The sequence below is a fragment of the Mastigoproctus giganteus genome, chromosome 3 (assembly GCF_048544385.1).
Source record: "Mastigoproctus giganteus isolate SK-2022 chromosome 3, ASM4854438v1, whole genome shotgun sequence".
NCBI classification, from domain to species: domain Eukaryota; kingdom Metazoa; phylum Arthropoda; class Arachnida; order Uropygi; family Thelyphonidae; genus Mastigoproctus; species Mastigoproctus giganteus.
Genome location: NC_143577.1, coordinates 161,024,729 through 161,048,442, shown reverse-complemented (window position 1 = coordinate 161,048,442; position 23,714 = coordinate 161,024,729). Strand labels below are relative to the sequence as shown.

General features: G+C 37.4%; 1 protein-coding gene across 1 annotated transcript in view; it reads right to left on the bottom strand.

Moving 5' to 3' along the window:
- LOC150088367 (methionine synthase-like) overlaps positions 1-23,714 on the bottom strand; it is a 668,558-nt gene that overhangs the window by 5,489 nt on the left and 639,355 nt on the right. Inside the window, 1 exon segment of the mRNA XM_090370745.1 lies at positions 8,417-8,620. Coding sequence (XP_090226871.1) covers positions 8,417-8,620 — 204 coding nt within the window.

Sequence of the window (23,714 nt, the reverse complement as noted above, 5' to 3'; positions counted from 1 at the left end):
CATCCTCTGGTTGAATATCAATTTCCATTTTCCTATTGCATTGTTTCCCTTTTTCTTGGTCTTCAACATTTGCTGATTTTGCTGTTTCGGGCAATGATGAGATAGCATCAGTTGGGATACTAATTGGTGTATTGTTAGTCTCATTGACTGTAAGTTTCTTTTTGGATGTTAGCAGTGCAGTTTTGGCCCAGGTGAAAAAAGAACTGCTTGGCTCTATGGAGACATCTGTTTGTGTTGCAATTGAGCGGCTACTTCTGGTTACTGATGCATATGATCTGCTAGGCATGGTTAACAGCACTTGCTTTCTTGCTTCAGGATATGTGACTTTATGCTCCACTTTATATTTCTGGATTTTTTTTTCCTGTTTTCCAGAGATCACATGCTTTAGAAAATGCAGGATGGCTTCCTTTACAGTTTGGGCAAGTAGGAGTGGAAGCTGTACACTCTCCTTGGGAATGCTCCTTTGAGCTACAAATAGGACACACAGCATCACCTCTGCATGCATCTGTGCATGGCCGTACTTCTGGCACTTAAAGCAGCGAATGGGATTCGGGATTTAAGGTCGAATCTTGCAGTTTAAATAACCAGCTTTGACAGAAGATGGAAGATTTGGAGTGCTGAACGTCAAAATAATGGCCTAGTTGGTAGTAGGTTTCCATCTTTTTTGGTCATTATAATCCATGCATTTGTCACCTTTTGTTCGCTAAGCTCTTGTACTATTTCTTCTTCAGAAACAGTTAATAGGTCCCATTCACTGATAACGCCTTTAGACGTGTTCAGGGTGTTATGGGGCGTAACTGACACTGGAATATTGTTGAATGTTGTTAAATTTAACAATTTTTCTGAATGAGATGTTTTTGCTGCTTCAATTAAAAGGTCTCCTGATTGGAGACGCTTCACCATTTTAGGGGATCCAACAACCGATTCTAAACATTTCTGTATCAGAAAAGGTGATAGCTTGCCGACAGGTTGTGTGGACAATGAGTGCATTATGAGAAATGCTGGCAGATCTGAAATCTGTTTTTCCGTCCGAAGTCTCTTCGGACGATTGGACTAATGTTCTGAGACAGAGTTAACAACTTTGCCGCCTGTGGGCTCCAGAGATGGATTCTGCCGCCACGTGGAGGCAGGAGCAGTGACCAAGCGATCAGCACAAGAGGAGAGGAGAGCAGTACGTTGCTAGCATTGTAGCAGTGACGTTGCTAGCATTGTAGCAGTGACGTTGCTAGCATTGTAGCAGTGACGTTGCTAGCGGTCAGCAGTAACGTTGCGAGCGTTGGAGAATTTATGAAAGCACTAGTACTTGCCCTAGGAAAAACGCTAGAAAATCGCACTAGAAAGATCGCTTGGGAACTATCGCTTGGCACTCGGGGCCTTGATCTAATGGCTGAATGAAAGAAGTTGTATTAACCTAGTACCACTGTGGTGGGTGGTAGGAACATAACTTCAATGTTTGGATGACTTAAATCTTTTGGATGGCCTGGTGTTCTATCAAATAGTGATAAAACTTTGAAATCTAGATTTTTCCACAAGTTCAATAGCACAGAACGTAGCATGGGCTGGATTTCCCAACAAAATAAAATACAGGGATTTCTCAATAATTTTTTTTTTTTTTTTTTTTTGACTAGCGAGTCAACAGCGGGGATTCATAAAGAGTGGAAATGTTGAAAAATTACATCCAACATAATAGCAGGGTTTTCTCCCACACAGAGCTTCTGTGTGGGGGAAACATTCTCTAACACGTTAGACCACCACATATTGCTCCGGGGATATGTGGTGGTCATTCCCTGACCTTTATCCAATTGGAAGAATTAATTTCTTCTGTGATCCTAGATTTGATGATCCTAGGTCTGCATTTGCTTGGATGGTGGTCAGTATTTTTAAATCATCTGCATAAGACAATACATCTGGTCTCTGCCTTATAAAAGGGGAGATAATGGCAGTGAAGAGGAGGCCAGAGAGGACTCCCCCTTGTGGTACTCCTGTAGATATTTGCTTGGTATGGGTTTTTTTTTTAATAATGGAGTATGATAGTATGGTTTAGAAGGAGTGATGAGAGGAAGTAGTTGAAGGCAGGTACTTGAACGGCGTCAAAAGCTTCTTCGATGTGGAGGTAGGTTATGAGGAGGTCTTCTTTTCTCTCAAATATGGTAAGGATGCTGTGGATGGTGGCAAGGAAATTGGTAATGGTGGACCTATTTGATAATGAAGAATGAATTTGTGGTGGAGCATCTGGAAGTATGTGAGTTATTAGATTTGGAAAGAGGGTCCTTTCTAGTAGTTTCAAGAGACATGAGAAATTGGAGATGGGTCTGAAGTGCTTTTCCAATGATGGCATTCTTATTTTTGAATGTGGTAGACATTCCATTGATGGGGAAAGATGCATCTGGTCAGCATTGCATTGAAGTTGGTTACAAGGGCTGGATGATATATGTTCCCAGGCATCTCAGCATGACCTGTGGTATTCCATCAGCACCCACAGCTGTAGAGGACGGGGTTCAGTTCAAGGCTGCCAAGGTTTGGTGTTTAGATATGGTGATGGATGTCAGAGAGCCCTGTTTGTCATGATTGAATATATGGTCGAGATTACTGCTGGATCCCGTGACATCTTGGGAAAATCAGAAAGCCTCTACTCTTACAATGATAACATACAAAATAGAATTTCTGATATTAAAAATGCACACCTTTATGAAAACCATGAATCACCCTTAATTTTTTTGGAAATGTAAGTTAACATGTTTAGGTAACATAAAAGCATCATATGATGGATGTTTCCAAAGTAAGGTCACAGGGACACTGTGACTCAGCATATATTATCACAGAGACACAAATTCTGGAAATATTATAAGCTTCATAACATTGTTTTTTGTTTTAATCAAAGATACTTAACATGTCATACTTATCAAAGGAACAAATCAATGCATCAAAGCCTTTTACAAAGAAAACCCCAATAAAGTAGCTGTAACCAGATCATAATGGCTGCAATAATATCATATTAAATTCCCAAACTGTATCCCCAATAACTGCTGTTCAAGGGATACAGAGATGAGACTTCCCATACTTCTAGAACCATTGTTAAGCTTGCTGGGCTGCATATGGGGCTTGTTGCATCATTGTGGAATTATATGATCACACAATCTTGCATCCTTCCAGGCTTCTTTTGATGAATGGTAAACCCCCACCTTCACCAATTTATTCAATGTGCTGTTGCAGTAACATGCTGCATTGAAAACATTTTGAACTGGACTAGTTCAAGAAGGATCAATTCAAGTGAACTCTATGCAAAAAAGCCAGTGATTTGTATCCCATTAAGGGGTGCAAGGTTACTTGCACAGTAGTTAAAACAACAAAGCTGAAATTAGGGACCACTTGTAGTTACCATGTAAACAGAAGCAGGTGAAATTTAGTGAAAGTGTGGATGACTCATTTCTTTGAAACAGCAGATGAATTTCCGAGATAAAGTAAAAATCAGTCTCTCCTAATTCTCTAATAGGATGCTTATGATAGAAAATAGGTTGACCTGAGCCAATGCCAATGACTTGGAGTTCTGACAAATGGGGTACAGTTCTGTTGTCTGATGAGTCCCGTTTTATCCTACAAACAGATTCTAGACATTATTTCATTCTGGAGACAACAAGAAATGAGGTACCATCCTTCCAACATCAGAGAAAGGGTAACTTATAGTGGAGGTGGTATTCTTGTGTGGGGCGGAATAATGATAAACAGTTGCACCCCTCTTCATGTTTCTGATATACTGAGAACAGATCCTCAAACTATATGTGTGACTTTTTAGGGGTGCAGTTGGTCCAGATTTTCTTTTCATGCACTGCAATGCCATTGCACATAGAGCTCAAGTAGTGGAGGAATATCTTGAAACTGAAGATATTGGATGACTGCCATGGCCAGCACAATCACCAAATTGTGCTGACCATGTCTGCACTGCTCAGAGAACTTCATATCCGACTACACAATTACTCCCAGGTCTTTTTCATTCTCCACCTCCCTGAGTGTAGTACCACACAGTTGGTACATTTCTCTTGGGTTACTGCTACCCATATGCAGTACTTTGCATTTGTCAATATTAAACGTCAGTTGCCATTTCTCAGCCCACTACCTAACTTTTCTAGTTCCTGTTGCAGTAAAGACAGTACCATATTGTCTTTATTATCACTAATAACCCTGCCAACCTTTGTATCATCTACAAACTTGGACATTAGGCCTGATATACCTTCATCTATATCACTGATAAATATACAAAATAACAATGGGCCCAGCACCGAACCCTGGGGGCTCCACTAATACCATTAGTCCATGTAAAGCAGTGTCCATTTATTACCATCTCCCACTCAACCATCGCTTTATCCATTGCAGCAACTTGCCCTTAATGCCACACCACTCCAATTTGTACAGCCATATACAACAGTATCAAAAGCTTACCTGAAATCCAAGTACAGAAATGCGTTCAGTAGAACAGAATTTCTGTTCTACTGAAATGTGTTCATAAAAAATGTTTGCATTTGTTTAAACTTTAAATTTTAAACAAATGTTTCAAAGGTTTAATATGGCCCTCAATTTCATTAAACTCATCATCGATATTGTCACTAGTTCTTTAAATATACTCCAAAATGTTGGAGTCACTCAGATGTTCAGCTTATTATCAATTCCTAAAAATTCGTCAAGAACAATTTCTCCACTGAGCAAACCTCTTGCTTGGAGTAATTCCCAAGATTGCTCAATATACTGTAGTAGTCCCTCTCATCATTGTTAATTAACATTTTAGCAAAACCTGCTTTTGCAAAACAATTCTTAATTGTTGTTTCTGTCACATCTTGACTCCACACTTTCACCAACTCTGATATGCATATCCACAAATCTATAACAGAATCTATAGGTTGGTTGGTTTCTATTCTCAGTATAATTTTTTTCAGTATGTGCCTTCAGTAGTACATTTTCAAATTCTTGATAATGCCTTGGTCCATTGGCTGCAGTTAAGACGAATTATTCAGAAGGAAGAAAACAAGCTTCACACTTGTAAGTTTTGAAATTTCCGAGTGAAGGTGGGCAGGGCAGCTGTCGACCATCAACGCAATTTTTCTGTTTTCTTTCATCATCTTTCTATCAAAATTTAAAATCCACTGCTCAAAAATTTCGCTTGTCATTAAAGGTTTTTGTTGTAGTTTTAGTCCAACTCTAGCGACTTTACGCTTTTGAAACATCGGGGTTATTTACTTTTGCCTATTACCAAAAGCTTCAATTTTTTATTACCAGCTATATTTGCAACCAAGAGTGTAATTCTCTCCTTACTATTTTTACCACCTAAGCATTTATCACCTTTAAAAGTCAGTGTCTTGTTCGGCAAACATTTAAAAAATAGACATGTTTCATCAAAGTTGAATATGTCTTTGGACTCGTAGTCCTCCATAATTTTTTTCAAAACTGTTCTTTTCCAATGGGTATAGTCTTCTTCGATTGCAACTCCATTTTCATCAGAAATAACTTTTTCGAGCAAGCCATGATGCTCTTTAAATTTGTCCAGCCAACCAGAAATGGCTTGGAATGTTTTGTGCCCCGGAAAAGATGCATACTCCATAGCCTTTTCTTTTATTAATAGCCCTGATATCGGCATATTTTGGTCTCGAATCAACTTCATCCACTTAAAAACTGATTCATCTACATCTTTCCAAAGGCATAATTTTGCACACTTCCAACTGGGTCACGTTTCCTAAAACAGTTTGAGAATCAAAACAGGGATTTTCAGAATGGTTGACACACTACTGGCAGTGACATCAAATTTTAAAGCGATTTCTCTTTTTTTAATGCCGTGATCTACACTATTAAGCACTTCCACTTTTTCACACTACACTCAAGGATTTCCTCTTAGACACTGTAAGGTTACTTGCACAGTAGTTAAAACAACAAAGCTGAAATTAGGGACCACTTGTAGTTACCATGTAAACAGAAGCAGGTGAAATTTAGTGAAAGTGTGGATGACTCATTTCTTTGAAACAGCAGATGAATTTCCGAGATAAAGTAAAAATCAGTCTCTCCTAATTCTCTAATAGGATGCTTATGATAGAAAATAGGTTGACCTGAGCCAATGCCCGTATCAGGAATATGCCTTAATCTTTGCCAATGACTGTGGACAGCTGACCAGCGGGACTTCTTGGCATAGTAGTGTATAAGTTGTATAGGTTTTACTTCTTTTTAGCCATTGTTGACCCCACTGCTGGGCAAAGGCCTCTCCCAAACTTTCAATCTTTTTCTATCCTGCGGGATGGTTGGCCAGTTCCTCCTGCAGGGTTTTACAGGCACCATTAAACTGTAAAATGTTTTAGCTCTTAATTTGTGGCATTAAAGCCTTTAGCTATTAAAAGCTAAAGGGATTGATGCTCCTTTTAGCTCTTAATTTGTGCTTTCTACAGCATCAGCTTTATTGCCTAAAGGCCAGAGGCACGAACATGGATACCCAGATCTGTCAAAATCAGTTCGTTATACGGAAATTTTCTTCGTTATGTAGAAACGGACCAAGGGGAAATCGAAAAAGTTGCTACATAGAAAATTTTGCTATATGGAAGTTCGTTAAAGAGAGGTTCGACTGTATATGTTATCAAAATTATTTTTTGCATCCATTTCCTTTGTGACCACATCGTATTATCCAATCAAACTGGTCAAATAAAACTTCCCCTAACAAACCCGTGCCGTGTCTGAACTATTACTGCAGTCTTGTCTGAGTGATCCTGCATCACTTCTTTAACCAGTGACTCCATTATTTTACCCAGAACAGAAGTTAAACTAACGGGTCTATAATTATTTGCATCACCCTTTGAACTCCCTATGTGAATTGGAGATACATTTGCACATCTCTAGTCTATGGGTACCTCCCCCTGAGTCCAAGGAAGCTCTCATAATTATGGCTAAGGGTTTGCTTATTTCCTTTGTTGCCTGCTTCAATATAACTATATAGATTCCATCTACCCCAGGTGCCTTTGTTATGTTTAATTTCAACAATTTCTTCTGCCCTTTGCTCTCCGTTATTACAAAATCATTTAGCTCCCTGTTAGAGTTTAGTAAACTTCTGTCCTCCCCTTTCTTACAGAATTCCTCATGTGTGAATGTAGATGCAAAGTACTCATTCAGTTTGTCAGCTATCTGAGCAGGATCATCAACAGTCGAACCACCAACATCAAGTGGACCAATCTGATTCATCCCCTTCCTTCTAGAGTTTATATAAGTGAAGTCTTTGTTGTTTTTCTTTCATCCTTTGCCAAGGATTTCTTGTAATCAGCCTTTGCTTGCCTAACCTCCTCTGTGACTTGATTACAGACTACCTTATATCTGCAATAGGCTTCTGTGTCATCTGCTAATTTATATGCATCCACACATTTTTCTTCTCTGCCACGAGCTTCATTAATTCATCTGACATCCATTTAGGCCTAAATCATGAACAGTATTTCTTAGTTGGTATGAAAAGCCTAGTAGCTTCCAAGATTAATTCTCTGAAGGACTCCCATTTAGAATTCACTGTTTTTAACATCATCGGTTTATCCCACTGTATAGAATTCAAAAACTGCCTGAGACCACTGTAGTCACCTTTACGAAAACAAAAACCTTTCCCTTTATCCCTAATGGTAGTTACATCTTTAAGTAAATCCCACATCAGTACACATGTCTCACTGTCTCCTAGTTGTTCCTTTATCTGTAAATTCTTAATGCATGAATAATCACTGCTGATAATCAGATCAAGAGTGGTACTCCCTCTTGTTGGCTCTCTAACATGTTTCTGTAGAAAACAGTCATCCAGTAGATCCACAAAAGCCTTGCTAGTGTGCGAGTGATCAATCCACAAGTTCCATCAATATCTGGGAATTTAAATTCCCCAATTATAAGACACTCTGATTTACTGGCCCACTCTATTTCTTTGTATAATTGTTTGTTGTATTCATTAAAGTTATTAGGCCTATAGCACACTCCTACTCTCATTTTCCTTTTCTCAGTGTTTATTTCACACCAAACTGACTCAATATTTGCACCATCCATCCATCCATCCATGTCAACTGGATGCACTTAGTTCTGGTTCAAGGTAAAGGCATCTGCTTATGACAATTTTAATTACATTGCTTATGCCAATTTCACTCATATCTTCCTTTATGTTTTAGATAAAGGAAGATGTGAATCTTAAGGAATGTAGTACTATTTTTGAATAGTATGCAAAATGCTATTTCAAGTTGTATTCATTTGGAAAGTTATATTAAGTGTATTTAAATAAATAAATATTTAATGAATTAATAAATCTAAAATTTAATTTTGCTTAGAAAAATTCACTACTTCTGATGAAAAATACATGTGTTTGTAGATTTTCAAGAATAACTAGTTACCATAAAATGAAGCTTAGATATGAAAAAAATTATCTGAATACCTGTTCCCGAGTAATCTTATGAGTGGCAAAGTAAGTAGCTTTAGGACAGGCAAAATATAATCCACATACAGATGCTGCAGGAATCATGGCAAGGGATTCTGTGAGAGTAATGCCAGCATATTTCTCAACTTGCATAAGTTTCCATAGAGTTAATTTTTCTGTGTGATCAGGTTGACTTGGATACCCAGGAGCTGGTCTTATCCCCTAGAATGCATTTATGAATATATTAGAATAAAATTTCTTTTAATTTGGGATTCTGTTTAATTAAAAATAATTTAAAAATATTATAAACTGTATATAATAAGGCAGTGCAATTGCTTTGTCTAACCAAAGAGTAATTTTTAATGAAAGAGGAAATTTTTCACACACACCTTGATTAAATAGGTCATGAAATGCTGCTTCTGAACAACATATCTGAATCAATCTGAATAACATATGCAGTAAATTCTCCAAAATCCAGCAATGCATTATCTGGCACTATCTGCTTCCCAGCTGTGTTTAGAAAATGGCAAATTCTGCAATAGCCTTAGAATCAGCAAAATTAAGTTCTCAGATGGGCATTCATGAAAGTTGTAAACTGCAGCAGATTGTGCAGGGTGGACATTTATTTCATCTCAGAGCCATAAGTTTTTATAATGCTTCATTTACATAGAGAAAGGGCATGGAACTGCCTAATTGCATTTCACGAACAAGATTATCTGCTCAAAGAGGTGGATTCATTATCCCAGTACTTGTGGCACAAAAATATTGCAAAAATGGAGGCAGATCACCCGACAGATACCTAAATTTCTTTTTAATTTATGAATGTTTTGGGTTTTTGAATTCTGCTTAATTAAGAAGTGGAATATTTCATCTTTTCTTAATGGACTGAAGTAATCATCATATGTACTTTTCCAGTTTTAGCAAAAAATTAAAAAATTTTAAAATGTGTTGTGTGTGTGTGTGCATGTGCACACTTGCATGCCTTCTTTTATTTTCAAAAAAAACAAAGATTTAATTCTCAAACAAAGATTTAATTCTCAGAATTAAATCTTAATTCTGAGAAAAATTGCAAAAACACATTTTAGACAAAATAGAAACATCAATCTCTTTAATCACTTCCTATTCCAGTTTAAAAAACTGTTTAAGTGCAATAATTTCAGACATGTACTCATATATGTTTCTGCTTATTATGCATAACCATATTACAAAAATTTAAAAAAAAAAAAACATTATATATACTTATTTGATGTATTAGTAACATTAATTTTCAGATGCTGGTAGATATTCTCTAGATATCTTAAAGCTCCTGAAAATGATTTAGCAATCTAAATGATCTCTCATTTACCAAACACTTTTAGAACTTTCACCACATAACATTTTGTAAGCAGCAATAGAACAGCAAGCCCAAGGAGCTCACATCTGGCGAGTATGGGCTTGGCAAACCCAGTGTCCTGAGCTGGATATCATTATTCTTCTCTTTCTTGGTGATTTCTTTCTACTTCTCTCTCTCAGGGTAACTCGGGAATTTTTTTTTTTTTTGGCTGGTGCAGCATAAGCTTCAAGCTTTCTTGCACCATATGGCTAATAATAATAATAACATTTGTCAATAGTAATTAAATCTGATGAATCTGAAGTCTTGGTTACGTAATCTCAGTGTGGTCTGTTGTGTGTGTTAAGAGGAGAGGTTGTTTCTACAAGGATGGGACACACTTAAATAGAAGGGGGTGTAAGAATATTTACTGATATAATCAAGGCAGTGTTAAGTGTATGGAAAAACTTTTAGCCTGGTGAGATGCACAGACTAATTAGATTAACAATAGTTACAGGCACAGGTGAAAGTGATTCTTGCACTCCTCCTACTAAAACATGCAGCAGCCTGGAAAGCAAGTGTTGGGGATTTCAAGGCCTGAAGGGGGGCCCTCATGGAACAAACAAATCCACAAGCTGTGTTAGGATTACTAAGAGTTAAAAGAGTCACATATATATACTTGCATGTACACTACAGTTAGGAGCAGAGTAAATAAATTTGATGTACTATTCAAGTCATCAAATACAGAAATTATGGGGTTATGAGAGACAATGGGGTTTTTCAAATATAAGGGATTCAGAATTTGAATATGGGTAGTACAATGTGAACGGACAGGACATTACAGGAGGGGTTATGCTCTTAGTTAGGAAGCACATAAAATCACAGACAGTGCATCCAGTAGAAATGGGTGGCCAGTGCAATGTTGAATCAGTTTGGAGTGACATAAGCACTGTAAAATTGTGTGAATAAACCACTTGTACAGACACGTTATTATTGGAGTCCCCCCCCCAGGGTTCAGCGATAGGTCCATTGTTGTTTTCAATATTTATTAATGAAAGCATATCAGGCTTAATGTCTAAGTTTGCAGATGATATCGATGGTTCAACTGTTGATGATCCTGCACAGGTAGCTAACAAACTAAATGAATACTTTGCATCGACATTCACACATGAGGAGTTATTCAGCGAAGGGAATGCCAGAGGTGTATTCAACTCTGGCAGTAAGCTAGATAATCTTGTAATAACTGAGAGTAAAGTGGAGGAGAAATTGTTGAAGATAAACACAAGAAAGGCACCTGGGGTGGATGGGATCTATCCAGTTATATTAAAGGAGGCAGCAAAGGAAGTAAGCAAACCCTTAGCCATAATTATGAGATCTTCCTTGGATAAAGGTCACATTTGCACATCTTCCATAGACTGGAGGCAATTGTGACCCCAATTCACAAAGGAGGATTAAAGGCTGACACAAGTAATTATAGACCTGTGAGTTTAACTTCTGTTCCAGGAAAATTAATGGAGGCACTGGTTAAAGAAACACTGCAGGATCATCTAGACAAGACTTCAGTTATAGCTCGGACACAGCATGGTTTTGTTAAGGGGAAGTCTTGCCTTGCCAATTTGATTGGATACTATGATGCAGTCATAGATAAAAGAACTGGATGCAGGGAATAACTTTGATATTATATACTTTGATCTTAGAAAGGCTTTTGATACTGTTGCACATGGAAGACTGCTGCACAAATTGGAGCAGTGTGGCATTGGAGGCAAATTGCTGCTATGGATAAAGGGGTGGTTGAGGGGGAGAAGACAGAGAGTGGTAATCAATGGACACTGCTCATCGTGGACTAATGTTATTAGTGGAGTCCCTCAGGGTTCGGTGTTGGGTCCATTATTGTTTCCTGTATTTACAAATAATATTGATGATGGTATATCAAGCTTAATGTCAAAGTCTGCAGACGATACAAAAGTTGGCAGGCTTGTTAAGGACACTACTGATGCTATGGTGCTGCTGCAACAGGATCTGGAAAGGTTGAGCAGATGGGCTGAGAGGTGGCAAATGAAGTTTAACATTGACAAATGTAAAGTACTACATATGGGAAACAGCAACCCCAGAGCAAACGTATCAACTCTGTGGTACTACACTGACAGTGGTAGAGAATGAAAAGGACCTGGGGGTAATTGTGCAGGCAGATATGAAGTTCTCTGAGCAGTGCAGACGGGCTGCAAGAGTAGCACATGGTGTCTTATCAATGATATACAGTAATTTTTCTAGCAGGGATAAGGAGATGATTATTCCCTTGTATAAGGCAATGGTCAGGCCACACCTTGAGTACTGTATACAGGTCTGGAGGCATCATTTCAAGAAGTATGTAGAGATGCTGGAACAAGTACAGAGAAGGGCAACAAGATTGGTGAATGGAACAAAGGGTTGCTCTTACGAAGAAAGGCTTAAGTTTTGCAAATTACAGTGTCTGGAGACTAGGCACTGGCGAGGTGATCTGATAGAGGAGTATAAAGCCTTGAATGGTTTGAGCATGCTCAGTGCTGATGGGATTCTGCCTCTTGCTCAGAATAATCACCTGAGAGGGCATAAATTCAAATTGAGGAAAGACAGATGTAGTATAGATGTCCGGAAATTTGTCTTTAGCAAGCAGATAGTTGGTTGATGAAACAGACTTCCATCCCTTGTTGTCGAAGTTGATAGCCTAAATAATTTTAAGGCTCAGCTGGACAGGTATTTTGAATGAATGGAGGGGTGAAGTGGAAGTTTTTTTTTTTTTCTGGCTGATGCTGCATATGCTTGCTTTCTTGCATCATATTCCTCTACTAATGCTAATGATACAAAGTTTGACAGGGTGGTTTATGAAAGTAATTAGGGTATATTCCTGCAACAAGATTTGAAAAATTAGGTCATTGGGATGAGAAGTGGCAATTGAAATTTAACGTTGATAAATGCAAATTGCTGCAAATGGGTAGCAGTAATTACAGATTAATGTATTCACTATGTGGTAACACAGCAGGTAGTAAAAAATAATAAAGACCTAACGTGGGGGGGGGGTAGGTATTTGTTATCGACACCCTGCTACAATTTGATACACTTCTGGCATCCCCACCCTTAAAAAATTCCTTGTGTGCCTATAGATTGTAAGTACCTATTTGGCTTGTCAGCAAACAGAGCAGAAGAATCATTGAAAGTTAAACCATTTGTATATAGTGGATCAATTTGATTCATCCCCTTCCTCTACAAATGTAAACAATCTTTGCTGCTTATATCTCTGTATTCTTTGCCAGAGACAACTCATTAGCTTGCCTAACCTCCTTTGTGACTTGATTGCAGACTATGTCTACTTTATTCCTCTGTGTCACTTGATAATTTGTATGAATCCCATGCATTTTTCTTTTCTGCCACAAGTCTCATCAGTTCATGACATCCATTTTGGTTTCAACCTTCAACAGTATCTTTAAGTTTGTAGAAAAAGCCTAATGGTTTCTGGTTTATACGATTATATTCCAAAATGCTTCCCATTCAGAAATCGCTGTTGAAATGCCATCAGTTGGTCTCATTTTATAGAATGAAACTGCATATGAAATCAAAAGCCCTTCCCTTTGTCCATGACAGTAGTTACATCTTTGAGTAAATACCACATCAATATACTGTGATCATTGCCATCTAGTGGTTCTTTTATCTGCAGATTATTAGGGCATGAAGGTTGTTGCTAATAATTACTGTATTTGACAGCATATAAGATGCATGGGTATATAGGATTCACCACCATTTTAGAAAGGAAAATTAAGGAAAAAAAGTTTTAGTATATTTAGGCATTTAATATTTATTCTGATGTGTATAGTAGAAAAAAGCCCGTCCTAAACATGTGATCAGAACAGCAAGAAAAATACTGATACTGTATAATAATACATTATTTAATTATTATTATTAATTTATCAATACAGCAATTTAAAACAGAAATAAAAGAATCTTAGCTAGATTAGAAAATATTTTATATGAAGCAAACTACCACTAGAATTGAAAATGAAAAAAAAAAAAAAAAAGATAGCGAGGGAATTGTAAAAAAACATTAGTGTTCTGCAAATGTTCAGTCATTTTGAAAACCAAAAAAATCATTGCCTTCAAATCCCAAAAACTCTTCCTCGCTAATGTTGGTATCACTATCACCAAATAATGCAGTGTTTTCAGTGCCATCAAGGGCTTCACTAATTCCAGTCTTCTTGAAAGACTTTATAATTATTTTACTACTTATATTTCTCCAAGATTCCTTAACCCATTTGCACACCTGTGCAGTGGTGGGCCTCTTCATTCTTCCTATGGGTGTGAGGTCATGATTGGGTTCTCCCATCCATTTGTTCCACTGTTCTCTCATATTTTGCTTAAATGGCTTGTTTATAGACACATCCAAAGACTGCAAGTGGCTTGTCAGTCCACCAGGAATGACAACTACCTGTGTCAAATCCCTCACCCTCTTTTTAATGACTTCAGTTCTATGGGCTCTGAACTGTTCCCAAATGAGAAAGAGATGGTTTCCTTAAGAGATCACCAGGACCATCGTTTATTACCTGAGAAAATTTCCTTGATCGCATGTTCATATTTTCCACTATCCTGGAAAAACTACTGCAATTTTCACAGGTTTGAAAGTTTTTCCTGTAGTATAGAGCTAAGATGAAGCTCTCCGTGCAAAATTTCGATAAATTTGGTCCAGTAGAAGATAAATTAAACTGGAATAAATTTTCATAATGCTTTTTGCATGACGGTTTTTCGTTACAAATTTTTTTGAATAACGCCGGTAAAAACGTTTTAACGTCAAAAATGGTGGTGGTTTTGCGCCATCAGCACAGCAGGCCAAAACTGGTACACTATTAACACAGTTTTTTATTTTATTTCAGTTACCTACAATGATTACAATTCATTGTCGTGATTATAATCACTTCACACCCAATTAAAGTACACTACTGTACATGGAGATACATTCAACATCATGAAAGACCCCACAGAACTAACTGGCCCGCTGGTCATGCCACTGGCAGGCTGGTTAGGATCAGCGAACTATCGAGAAACCTGGAGAAGAATCTTGAAGCTTCCATCGCCTTCTAAGGCTTTCCCTGTGTTCCCTGGCTTTCGAAACTGATTCCAAACAACTCTGCAAGTCCAAAAGTACCTTAGGGTGTCCCATTATCCTTTAGAAACGAAAATATTTTGGCCAAATAGCAAAATACAACCTGCCCACTCACCTCGATGCCGATGAGGGAGGGGTCACTTCCGCATATAGGACGCAAGGTGATTTTTCAAGGCATTTTTACAGAAAAAAAAGTGCGTCTTAAATGCCGTCAAATAATGTAGATTTCATTGCCTTAGAGAGGCACTGATGGAAAAAACATTCATGCAGTAAATCCACAAAAGCCTTGCTATGTGAGTGACCTTGTATGTGAGTGACCAATCCACAAGGTCCAGTAAATATCTGGAAAGTTAATTATATGGAATTCTGATTTACAGTCCAACTCTCTATATCTGTACAGTTGTTTCTTATTCTCATCACAGTCATTAGACCTATAAGTATGAGAATAGGCATATTCCTACTCTCATATTTGTTTTCCCAGTGATTATGACACATCTGGCTCAGTATTGCACTGGCAACTGAAATCTACTAGATGCACTGCCTTAGATTTTGTGCTTCTTAACTAAGTGCATAATCATCCCTCTCATCCTGTCTGTCCTTTCTGTACATATTGTACTTGTCATATTCAAATTCTGCATTGCATATATTTGAGTAACACCATGTTTCTGCACACTATCTATATTTGATGACTTGACCATTTCTTCAAATTCATAAAATTTATTTACTATGCTCCTAGCATTAGTGTATATCAGGCATGTGAAACTGGTGATCTGGCAGACACAAGCCTCCCTGAAATGTATGTTGTTCACCCCCCCCCCTCCAAGAGTTGTGAACATTCACAGCACATTTTTCTGCATAAATAACTCAAATGGTAAATGATGACACTTGGAGGAGTTAAAATAAAATTTAAATAAAATTCATAACTTACAGAAACCTTAAATGTTGATGGTTATGAAATTGTGTATTTTTGCACTAGAATAAAATATTTATTATATTTTGCTGAATAATGCCACTGATATGTTGTTTTCATACTAGGTAGCCTACAAGCCGCCTGATTAGCTTGTAGACTACACTAGCTCCCCAAGAACTGTGTGGCTCCTGAGCACTTCCAAGTTTGATACCCCTGGTGTATATGCAGGTATACACATGCCTATTTTTACTCTTAGTGACCCTAACACAACCAGTGTATTTGCAGGTTCAATGTATCTGCTTGTATCATCAGGACCTCCACCAGGCTTGAAATACCTGACACCTTGCTTACCAGACTGATGATTACTTACATTTTGCCTGTGGCTGTTGCTAATCTACTTAAGAAAAAAAAGTTCCCATTTATACTCTGGCATGATCAGTAGAGTTTACGTTAATTATTCTGAACTGAATACATTCATTAAACGTATTTAGCAGCCATGTGGGCTTGAAACACAGTTCATTCAAGTGTATAGATATAGAGAGTTGGACCGTAAATCAGAATTCCATATAATGGGGGATTTTAACTTTCCAGATATTTACTGAACCTTGTGGGTTGGTCACTCACATAGTAGCAAGACTTTTGTGGATTTACTGCATGAATGTTTTTTACCCAAGTGTGTGTGCATGTGCTTCTACACCCCAGCACCTGAGTCTGTGTATCACCATAAAGCTACAACTTTACAACCATCTTGCTTCAAGAGCATACCATCCTTGTAGAAATCCACTACATTCCTTGTGCGTCGGGCAAAAAAAAAACGGCAATCCCCAAGGCAGAATGCACTGATCCCATAGGAACTAGTTATTGCTGATAACTCCATTGACAAGGAAACAGGAAATATATTGTGCAAGCCGACCGGGCTAGCCAGGTGGGTAAAGCACCTGCCTGGCAACCCAAAGGTCGCGGGTTCGAATCCCGCCTCAGGCTTGGATCAAAGTACTGCAAAAACCTTGGGAGGTGCATTATGGCCACAGAAGCCGATGCGCCAACAACTACCAAAAAAAAAAAAAAAAAAAAATATTGTGCAAGAAGGATAGGTAAAATAGGACCATGGTATGTCCACCAGGGGCAAATGCAGATGATGTAGAGCAGATATAATCTTTCAAGGCCACAAAATGTGATATTGTTGTACACGTTGGCACTAATGATATTAAGAGTAGGAGATCTGAGGACTTAACAAGTACGGGACAATGAGGGAAAAAGTCACGAGTTAGGACTGAATTTGAAAATTGTCCGCAATTCTGCCCAGACATGATAGGAGGGATTACATGTTGAGAGTGTTGTCAGTCAACTCAGTCAATCAATTAATAGCAGTTAATATCTACCAGAGACAAAGGGGACCCTTTGTCACTGGTCCTTTTTAACTTAGCATTGGAGAGGTTTATGAGGAAAGTATTGGCCACCTCAAATGAGATTATATACAACATACTCTACCAGCACTTAGCCTATGCAGATAATGTAGACCGCAAGAAACCCACATATTCTGAGGACAACTTTTGACGAGTTTGAGAAAGAAGCAGAAAGGGTTGGGTTGAAGGTAAAAAAATAAAACAGAGTATATGATTACAAGTAGGAAGAAGAGATAAAGTACCCAACAGATCTGGCAAATAGTGAAACATAGTTTCAATAGGACAGAATCCTTCAAATATCTGGGTGCAATGATTCAACATGATAGTAGTAACACCCCAGAAATTCAAGCTTGCCTTAATGCTTAATGGTAATAGATACTACTTTTCCCTGCAGAAACACTTTTGATCAAGACTGCTCTCTAGAAGAATGAAATTAGTGCTATACAAAACAGTCGTATGACCTGTCGTGACTTATGTTAGTGAAACAGGTGCTTAATAAGAAGGATGAAAAATATTTAAATGTATGGAAAATGAAGATATTAAGGAAAATCTTTTGCCCGGTAAAAGTTGAGGAAGAATGAAAAAAAAGCTCAAACCAAGAGCTGAAGCAACTGTATAGAGGATTATAGTAGGAGTGATAAAGAGCTTAAGACTTAAATGGGCAGGCCACACGATACAAATGGGGGAAAACAGATGACCAAGGAAAGCAATAGAAGGGCAACTGGGAGGAAGAAGAATGAGAAGACCAAGAAGGTGGTGATTGGGTGATATAGAGAATGACCTATGACAGTTTAGGGTGAGAAAATGGAAAATGGAAAAATGGAGCCAGGGAAAGAGACAGCTGGAGGAAAAATCATCGAGAAGGCCAATGTTCTACAAGGACTATTGCACTGTGGAGTAAGTAAGTACTGTCAAGGGTAAAGGGAAGGGGTTTTGCTTTCATAAGGGTGATAGTGGTCTCAAACAGATTTAAAATCTATGCAGTGGGACCAACTGATGATTTTACCAGTGGCAAATTCTAAATGGGAAGAATTCAGGAAAGTAATCATAGAAGCTACTAGGCTTTTCATACCAATGAAGAAATACTGTTCAAGACCTGAAGAGACTTGTGGAAGATAAGAAAAATGTGTGGGATGCATATAAATTATTTGGTGATACAGAAGACTATGGTATATATAAATTAGTCTGTAATCAAGTCACAAAGGAAGTTTAGGAAAGCTAAGTCAGATTATGGGCAGTTGCTGGCAAAGAATGTAAAAAACAGCAGCAAAGACTTCTATACTTATATTAACAGTAGAAGGAAGAGGTTGAATGACACTGGGCCACTTGACATCAGTGAGTTAACTGTTGACAACCCTGCTTAGGTTGCTCACAAACTGAATAGGTATTTTGCTTCTACATTCACATATGAGGAATTTTTTAGGGAAGAGGGACGTCAGAAGTGTATCAAACTCTAATGTAGAGCTAAATGATTTTGTGACTGAAAGGAAAGTGGGAGAGGAACTGTTAAAGCTAAACATATAAGAGTTGCTGGGGTGAATGGAAATCTATCCAGTTATATCAAGGGAAGCAAAAAAAGAGGAGTTAAGCTTAGCCATAATTATGACAGCATTCTTGGATTCAGATCAGGTCTATATGGACTGGAGATATGTGAATATATATCCCCAAGTCAAAAGGGGGAATCAAAAGGCGATAATATCACCTTTTAATCCCCCTTTACTCATTTTATGAGTAATTACAGATTACAGACCTGTTAGCTTTACATCTGTTTCTGGGAAAGTAATGATGTCACTGGTTAAAGAAGTAATGCAGGACAATCTAGACAGAAATGAAATTATACTGCAGTCATAGCATAGTGTGGTTTTTTCTGACCAATCTGATTGGATACTATGGTGCAGTAACCAAAAAACTGGATGCAAAGAATAATTTTGTTATCATATACTTGGATTTCAGAGAGGCTTTTGATACTGTTGCACATAAAAGACTGCTGTATAAACTGGAGCAGTGTGGCATTAAGGGCAAGTTACTACTATGGATAAAGGGATGGTTGAGTTGGAGATGACATAGTGGTTACCATTGGGCACTGCTCTTTGTGGACTAATGTTATTAGTGGAGTTCCCCAGAGTTCAGTGTTGTGCCCATTGTTGTTTTTAATATTTATTAATGATATTGATGAAGATATATCAGACTCAATGTTTAAGTCTCTGCCGATTTTATAGAGATTGGCTAATGACAGTAATCAGGGTGAGCTACTGCAACAAGATCTAGGAAAATTGATTCGATGGGCTGAGAAATAGAGTTGAAATTTAACATTGACAAATGCAAGGGTTCATTAAGTAGCCTGGTCTGTGAAGTCATGTTCTTTTTGTGCTCCTATTTATTTGTTATACTAGGTGTTTTTTTCCAAAGTTTATGATAAATAGTTATGCTGGATTGCTGTTCTTAATGCCTGACTGCTTCTTTATACTGAATCTTGCTCCTAAAGTAAGTTATTTTTAATCTTAATTTCTCCATTGCTACCATCACTGACCACTGTGTGTTGTTGCCATGCTGTTCCACAACTGCTTTCGTTTGTGAATCTGAACGTTGAACTTGGCGAATGAGTGCTTGAGGCAGTGATCTACTTTCTTCTTGGAGTGTGAAATAGTGACAATGCTTGCCATAAAACGACCTTAAGGTATAATTTTCTAAGTGAGACAAGAAGACTAGTGCATTAAATTGGGAATTTACTTGCTTCTGCTGCAGCGAATTCTCACCTGTCTCTTTTCTTGTTGGCTGTTGCAGCCTAATATATTTTCTAACTTTTTTTCATTTCAGCACAGATTTAACTTTAATATTAAATTTGAGATGAACAATACAGATATATAAATATCTTACTTGGGATTTAATTGTATCAGTATGAGTGGAAAGAATAATGTTGTGAGAAAACCTACAGATATGTCTGAGGGAGGATATGATAGCTCTCCCTTACTGCCTCCCAAAATGCCACAATCCCAGTCAGAAATAAGAAAGGTGAATTTATATATATTCAAGGGCCCAGTAGAGTACAAAGAAAGCTGTCTGGTGGAGCATTAGCACAATCCTCTCTTTAAAAAGATATTGATGAAGAGTGCCATCTAATCTTCAATTTCTGAAGGTAATGAAATGATAGAAGAACCAGATACTACACAGGAGGCACCTTCTCTTTACAAGATGATTTCAAAAATGTGTAAAGATATGATAAGCTTTTTTATAAGGACTAATAAAGTAACTAAAAAAGCAGGCAATATTATTATTATTATGGGCAAATGATCCAACCTTGAGGCAGATACAACAACCTCCTGATAGAAAATGAGAAACCAAAAGCCATTAATCATGAAATAAATACATGAGCTAGTTTTCTAGAGAAAGTAATCCAAACCTTTTCTACAAGGACTCCAAATAAAACAGATATTCAAGAGCCAGATTTTCAGGTCTCTGCTGTTGGGGAAGTCCAATGTGAGGGCCCTCTGTTATAGAGTGGCCCTTTTATTAGATCTTATGTTGCCTGTCATGGGCCTACAATGAAGGAAAAAACAGTTAAACCTAGTGAAAATGTATTGATACTCAGAGCTTTAGAGAACAGCAATCTTTAAACCAGTATGGATGTAAAAACATTGGTAACTAATAATTTGAAGACAAATTTTAAAACAGTTAAAATTAAATCACTTAGGTTAGCACACAACAAAGGTGCCATTTTGGAAACAGCCTCTATGTTGGATTTAATTAGTATCTCTACATCTGATTCCTTGGGAAACTCTCTAAGGGAGTTTCCCAATCAGATCAATATCTGATTCCTTGGGAAACTCCCTTAGGGAGTTTCCCAAGGAATCAGATATTGATCTATGAAATACTGAAGGATTGAAGGAGGACATCTTAGAAGAATTATATAAAAAAAATTTGGTTGACTACACTTTTACAATGGAGGAGATTAAGAAAGAAACCATGTTCAGGTTTACAACTAAGTCAAGATCTTTGACAAATGTACATTGGGTAACCAGTTTCTCCCCCACAAATTTACAGGTATATTTCTTCAATGGATAGAATATTTGTCACCTGTAGTTTGTACAGGCATAGACCATTTACAATAGTTACTTTTTTTTTAGTTTGGGATATGGGCATAGAAGCAATACTGTACCCATAATTCTCCATCATGTGGGCACTGCACCCGGAGTGGTCATGTATAGGCAGAATGCCCTCATAAGGAGCCTGCCTGCTGCATAAATTGCAAGAAGCGTAAACGAGACATTCGACATTCCATCTGGGATCCTAATTGTTATGAATATAAAAGAGCTCCAGGATAGTAAAATTAAGGACCGGTGATGAATGAGACAATGGAATGAGGGGTAGAGGGTTAAGAAACAATGTAACGTAAATCTTCAACTTAAGATACTATAGTTAAATGGGTATAGGGTCATATACTGTGATAGATGAAATCAGGATCACTGATGAAGAGCATTTAATTGGCATTTCTGCTATACAAGAAACATATGGGTTTAATTTGACGATTCCTCGAAGATTGTGGGATATTCAATCAAAATGAGAGTGATTCAACTAATGTCAGTAAACCCAGAATCATGTATTGCCATTTTTAATCGCAATACAAATATAACTGTCATAAATGGACTGTTTTCTACTTGTGCTACATGATTTGGATCACTTACTTTTCTCTTTCCTGTTATCTAATTTCTTTATATTACTCTCCTTCTGAAGATTTCCATGAGAGGCTAAATTATTTGGAATATGCTTTTACTATCTTAGAAAATAAAAATATTCTTATAGCCTCTGATGTAAATGCTAAATTCAAATTTTTAGTTTAATAAGAACCCAGATCTTCAAGGGCAGCTTCTTTTAGAATTTATAATTAGCCATAATTTAATGATAATCAACAGACTAAGTCAGTTCTTAACTTATAGCAGTTCCAGGGAGAATCCAATATTAATGTAACCCTTGCTACCTCATATTTTAGAAATCTTATTACTGATTGGTCAATTGTTACACACTGGACAATTAGTGCTCACTAAGCAATAGTTCATCTTATTAGGACTACACATAATTGTTTAATCCTAATAAAGTACTGTAATCAATTACAGCACTACTATACTGTAATTGATTAGATTTTCACTTAGGGATCTAATTGGGCAACTTTAGAAGAATCAGCTAATCTACATTTTCCTAATGTGTACAGAGTACTATGAAAATATGACAGCCACCTAATTAGCAAATAATATCCAGGTTTTACTAATTTTAGTTTCTTACAAATCAGCTTATAAGAAAAGAATAGTGGCTAAACCCTCTTCGTGGTGGTCCTCTCAGAATTTAAAAAGGCAGGTTCATGCAGCTCAACATAGATATCAATGTAATTGGCACTGGCCACCTGATGAGGTGGAGAGGACACCTACACACAACTTACATTAACACAAAGAATTTTATACCAAAGCCATAGCAAATAGTTAATGAACCAACTGGATGAATTTTGTCCAATCTTCTGGGAATGCTGACCCCCCCTGGGCGTCTTAAATATAAAATAATTAGAGTTTGGATAAACACACCAGAACTTTATGGGACACTCAGGGCAGGGTCAAACGAAACCAAGGATTCGGTGGAAACAATAAACTCAATACTAGAACAAGCTTTTTCCTTTGAAAAAGCAGATTCCTTCAGAATAAACATGCACTTCAATAGATATCAATGGGATGTTAAAAAAGAGAGGAGTAGACGTTGGAATAAACTTGTCAATATACGGCAAACAGGAAGGGATACATCAACGAGTGGTTTAGTAACTAAGAAATTCATTCCAGAAGTCTCGGTCATGGACAGAAGGCATAAATTGTGGTTTTCTGTGAGTATGAACATATTATCATTACTGGCCACATTTCACAGAATGATAAATTACATAAATTTGGACTATATCATACCCTTTTTGTTTTTGTGGGGAAGCTGAGAGACCTGGAGTCATGTTTTGTATGAATATACTTATTATGAAGAGACAAGGTCGGAACTTGAAAATCAAAGTGGAATAATTTCTCCTGGTCAAGAACCTGCATAGATAGAAACCTCTTAAAATTTTAATGCTCTTCGTGCTTATGCAAATGAAGTCAACAATAAACAGAAGCTTTTAATCATGGCTACAGCAAAAGACAGAATTAGTCCTTTGTAGGACAATACTTCGGATGTATATTGATCTGTAACAATAGTGTGCAACATTATTTATTTAATGTGTTGATTCTGGTACTTAGTAGTAGTAGTAGTAGTAGTAGTGGCATGTGATGCAAGAAAGAAAGTGTATGAGCTTATGCAGCATCAGCCAAAAAAAAATCACACCATTCCCTCCAAATGCCTGTCCAGTTCCTCCTTAAATTTATTTAACCTATCAACTTCCACAATGACAGATGGAAGTTTGTTCCAGCAATTAACCACCTGCTGGCTAAAGGCAAATTTCTGCACATCTAGAGTGGAAGGATCTGGAGTGGAAGGATCCCATCAGAATTCAGCATGCTCAACCCATTCGAGGCCTTATACACCTCAAAATGATCACCGCACAG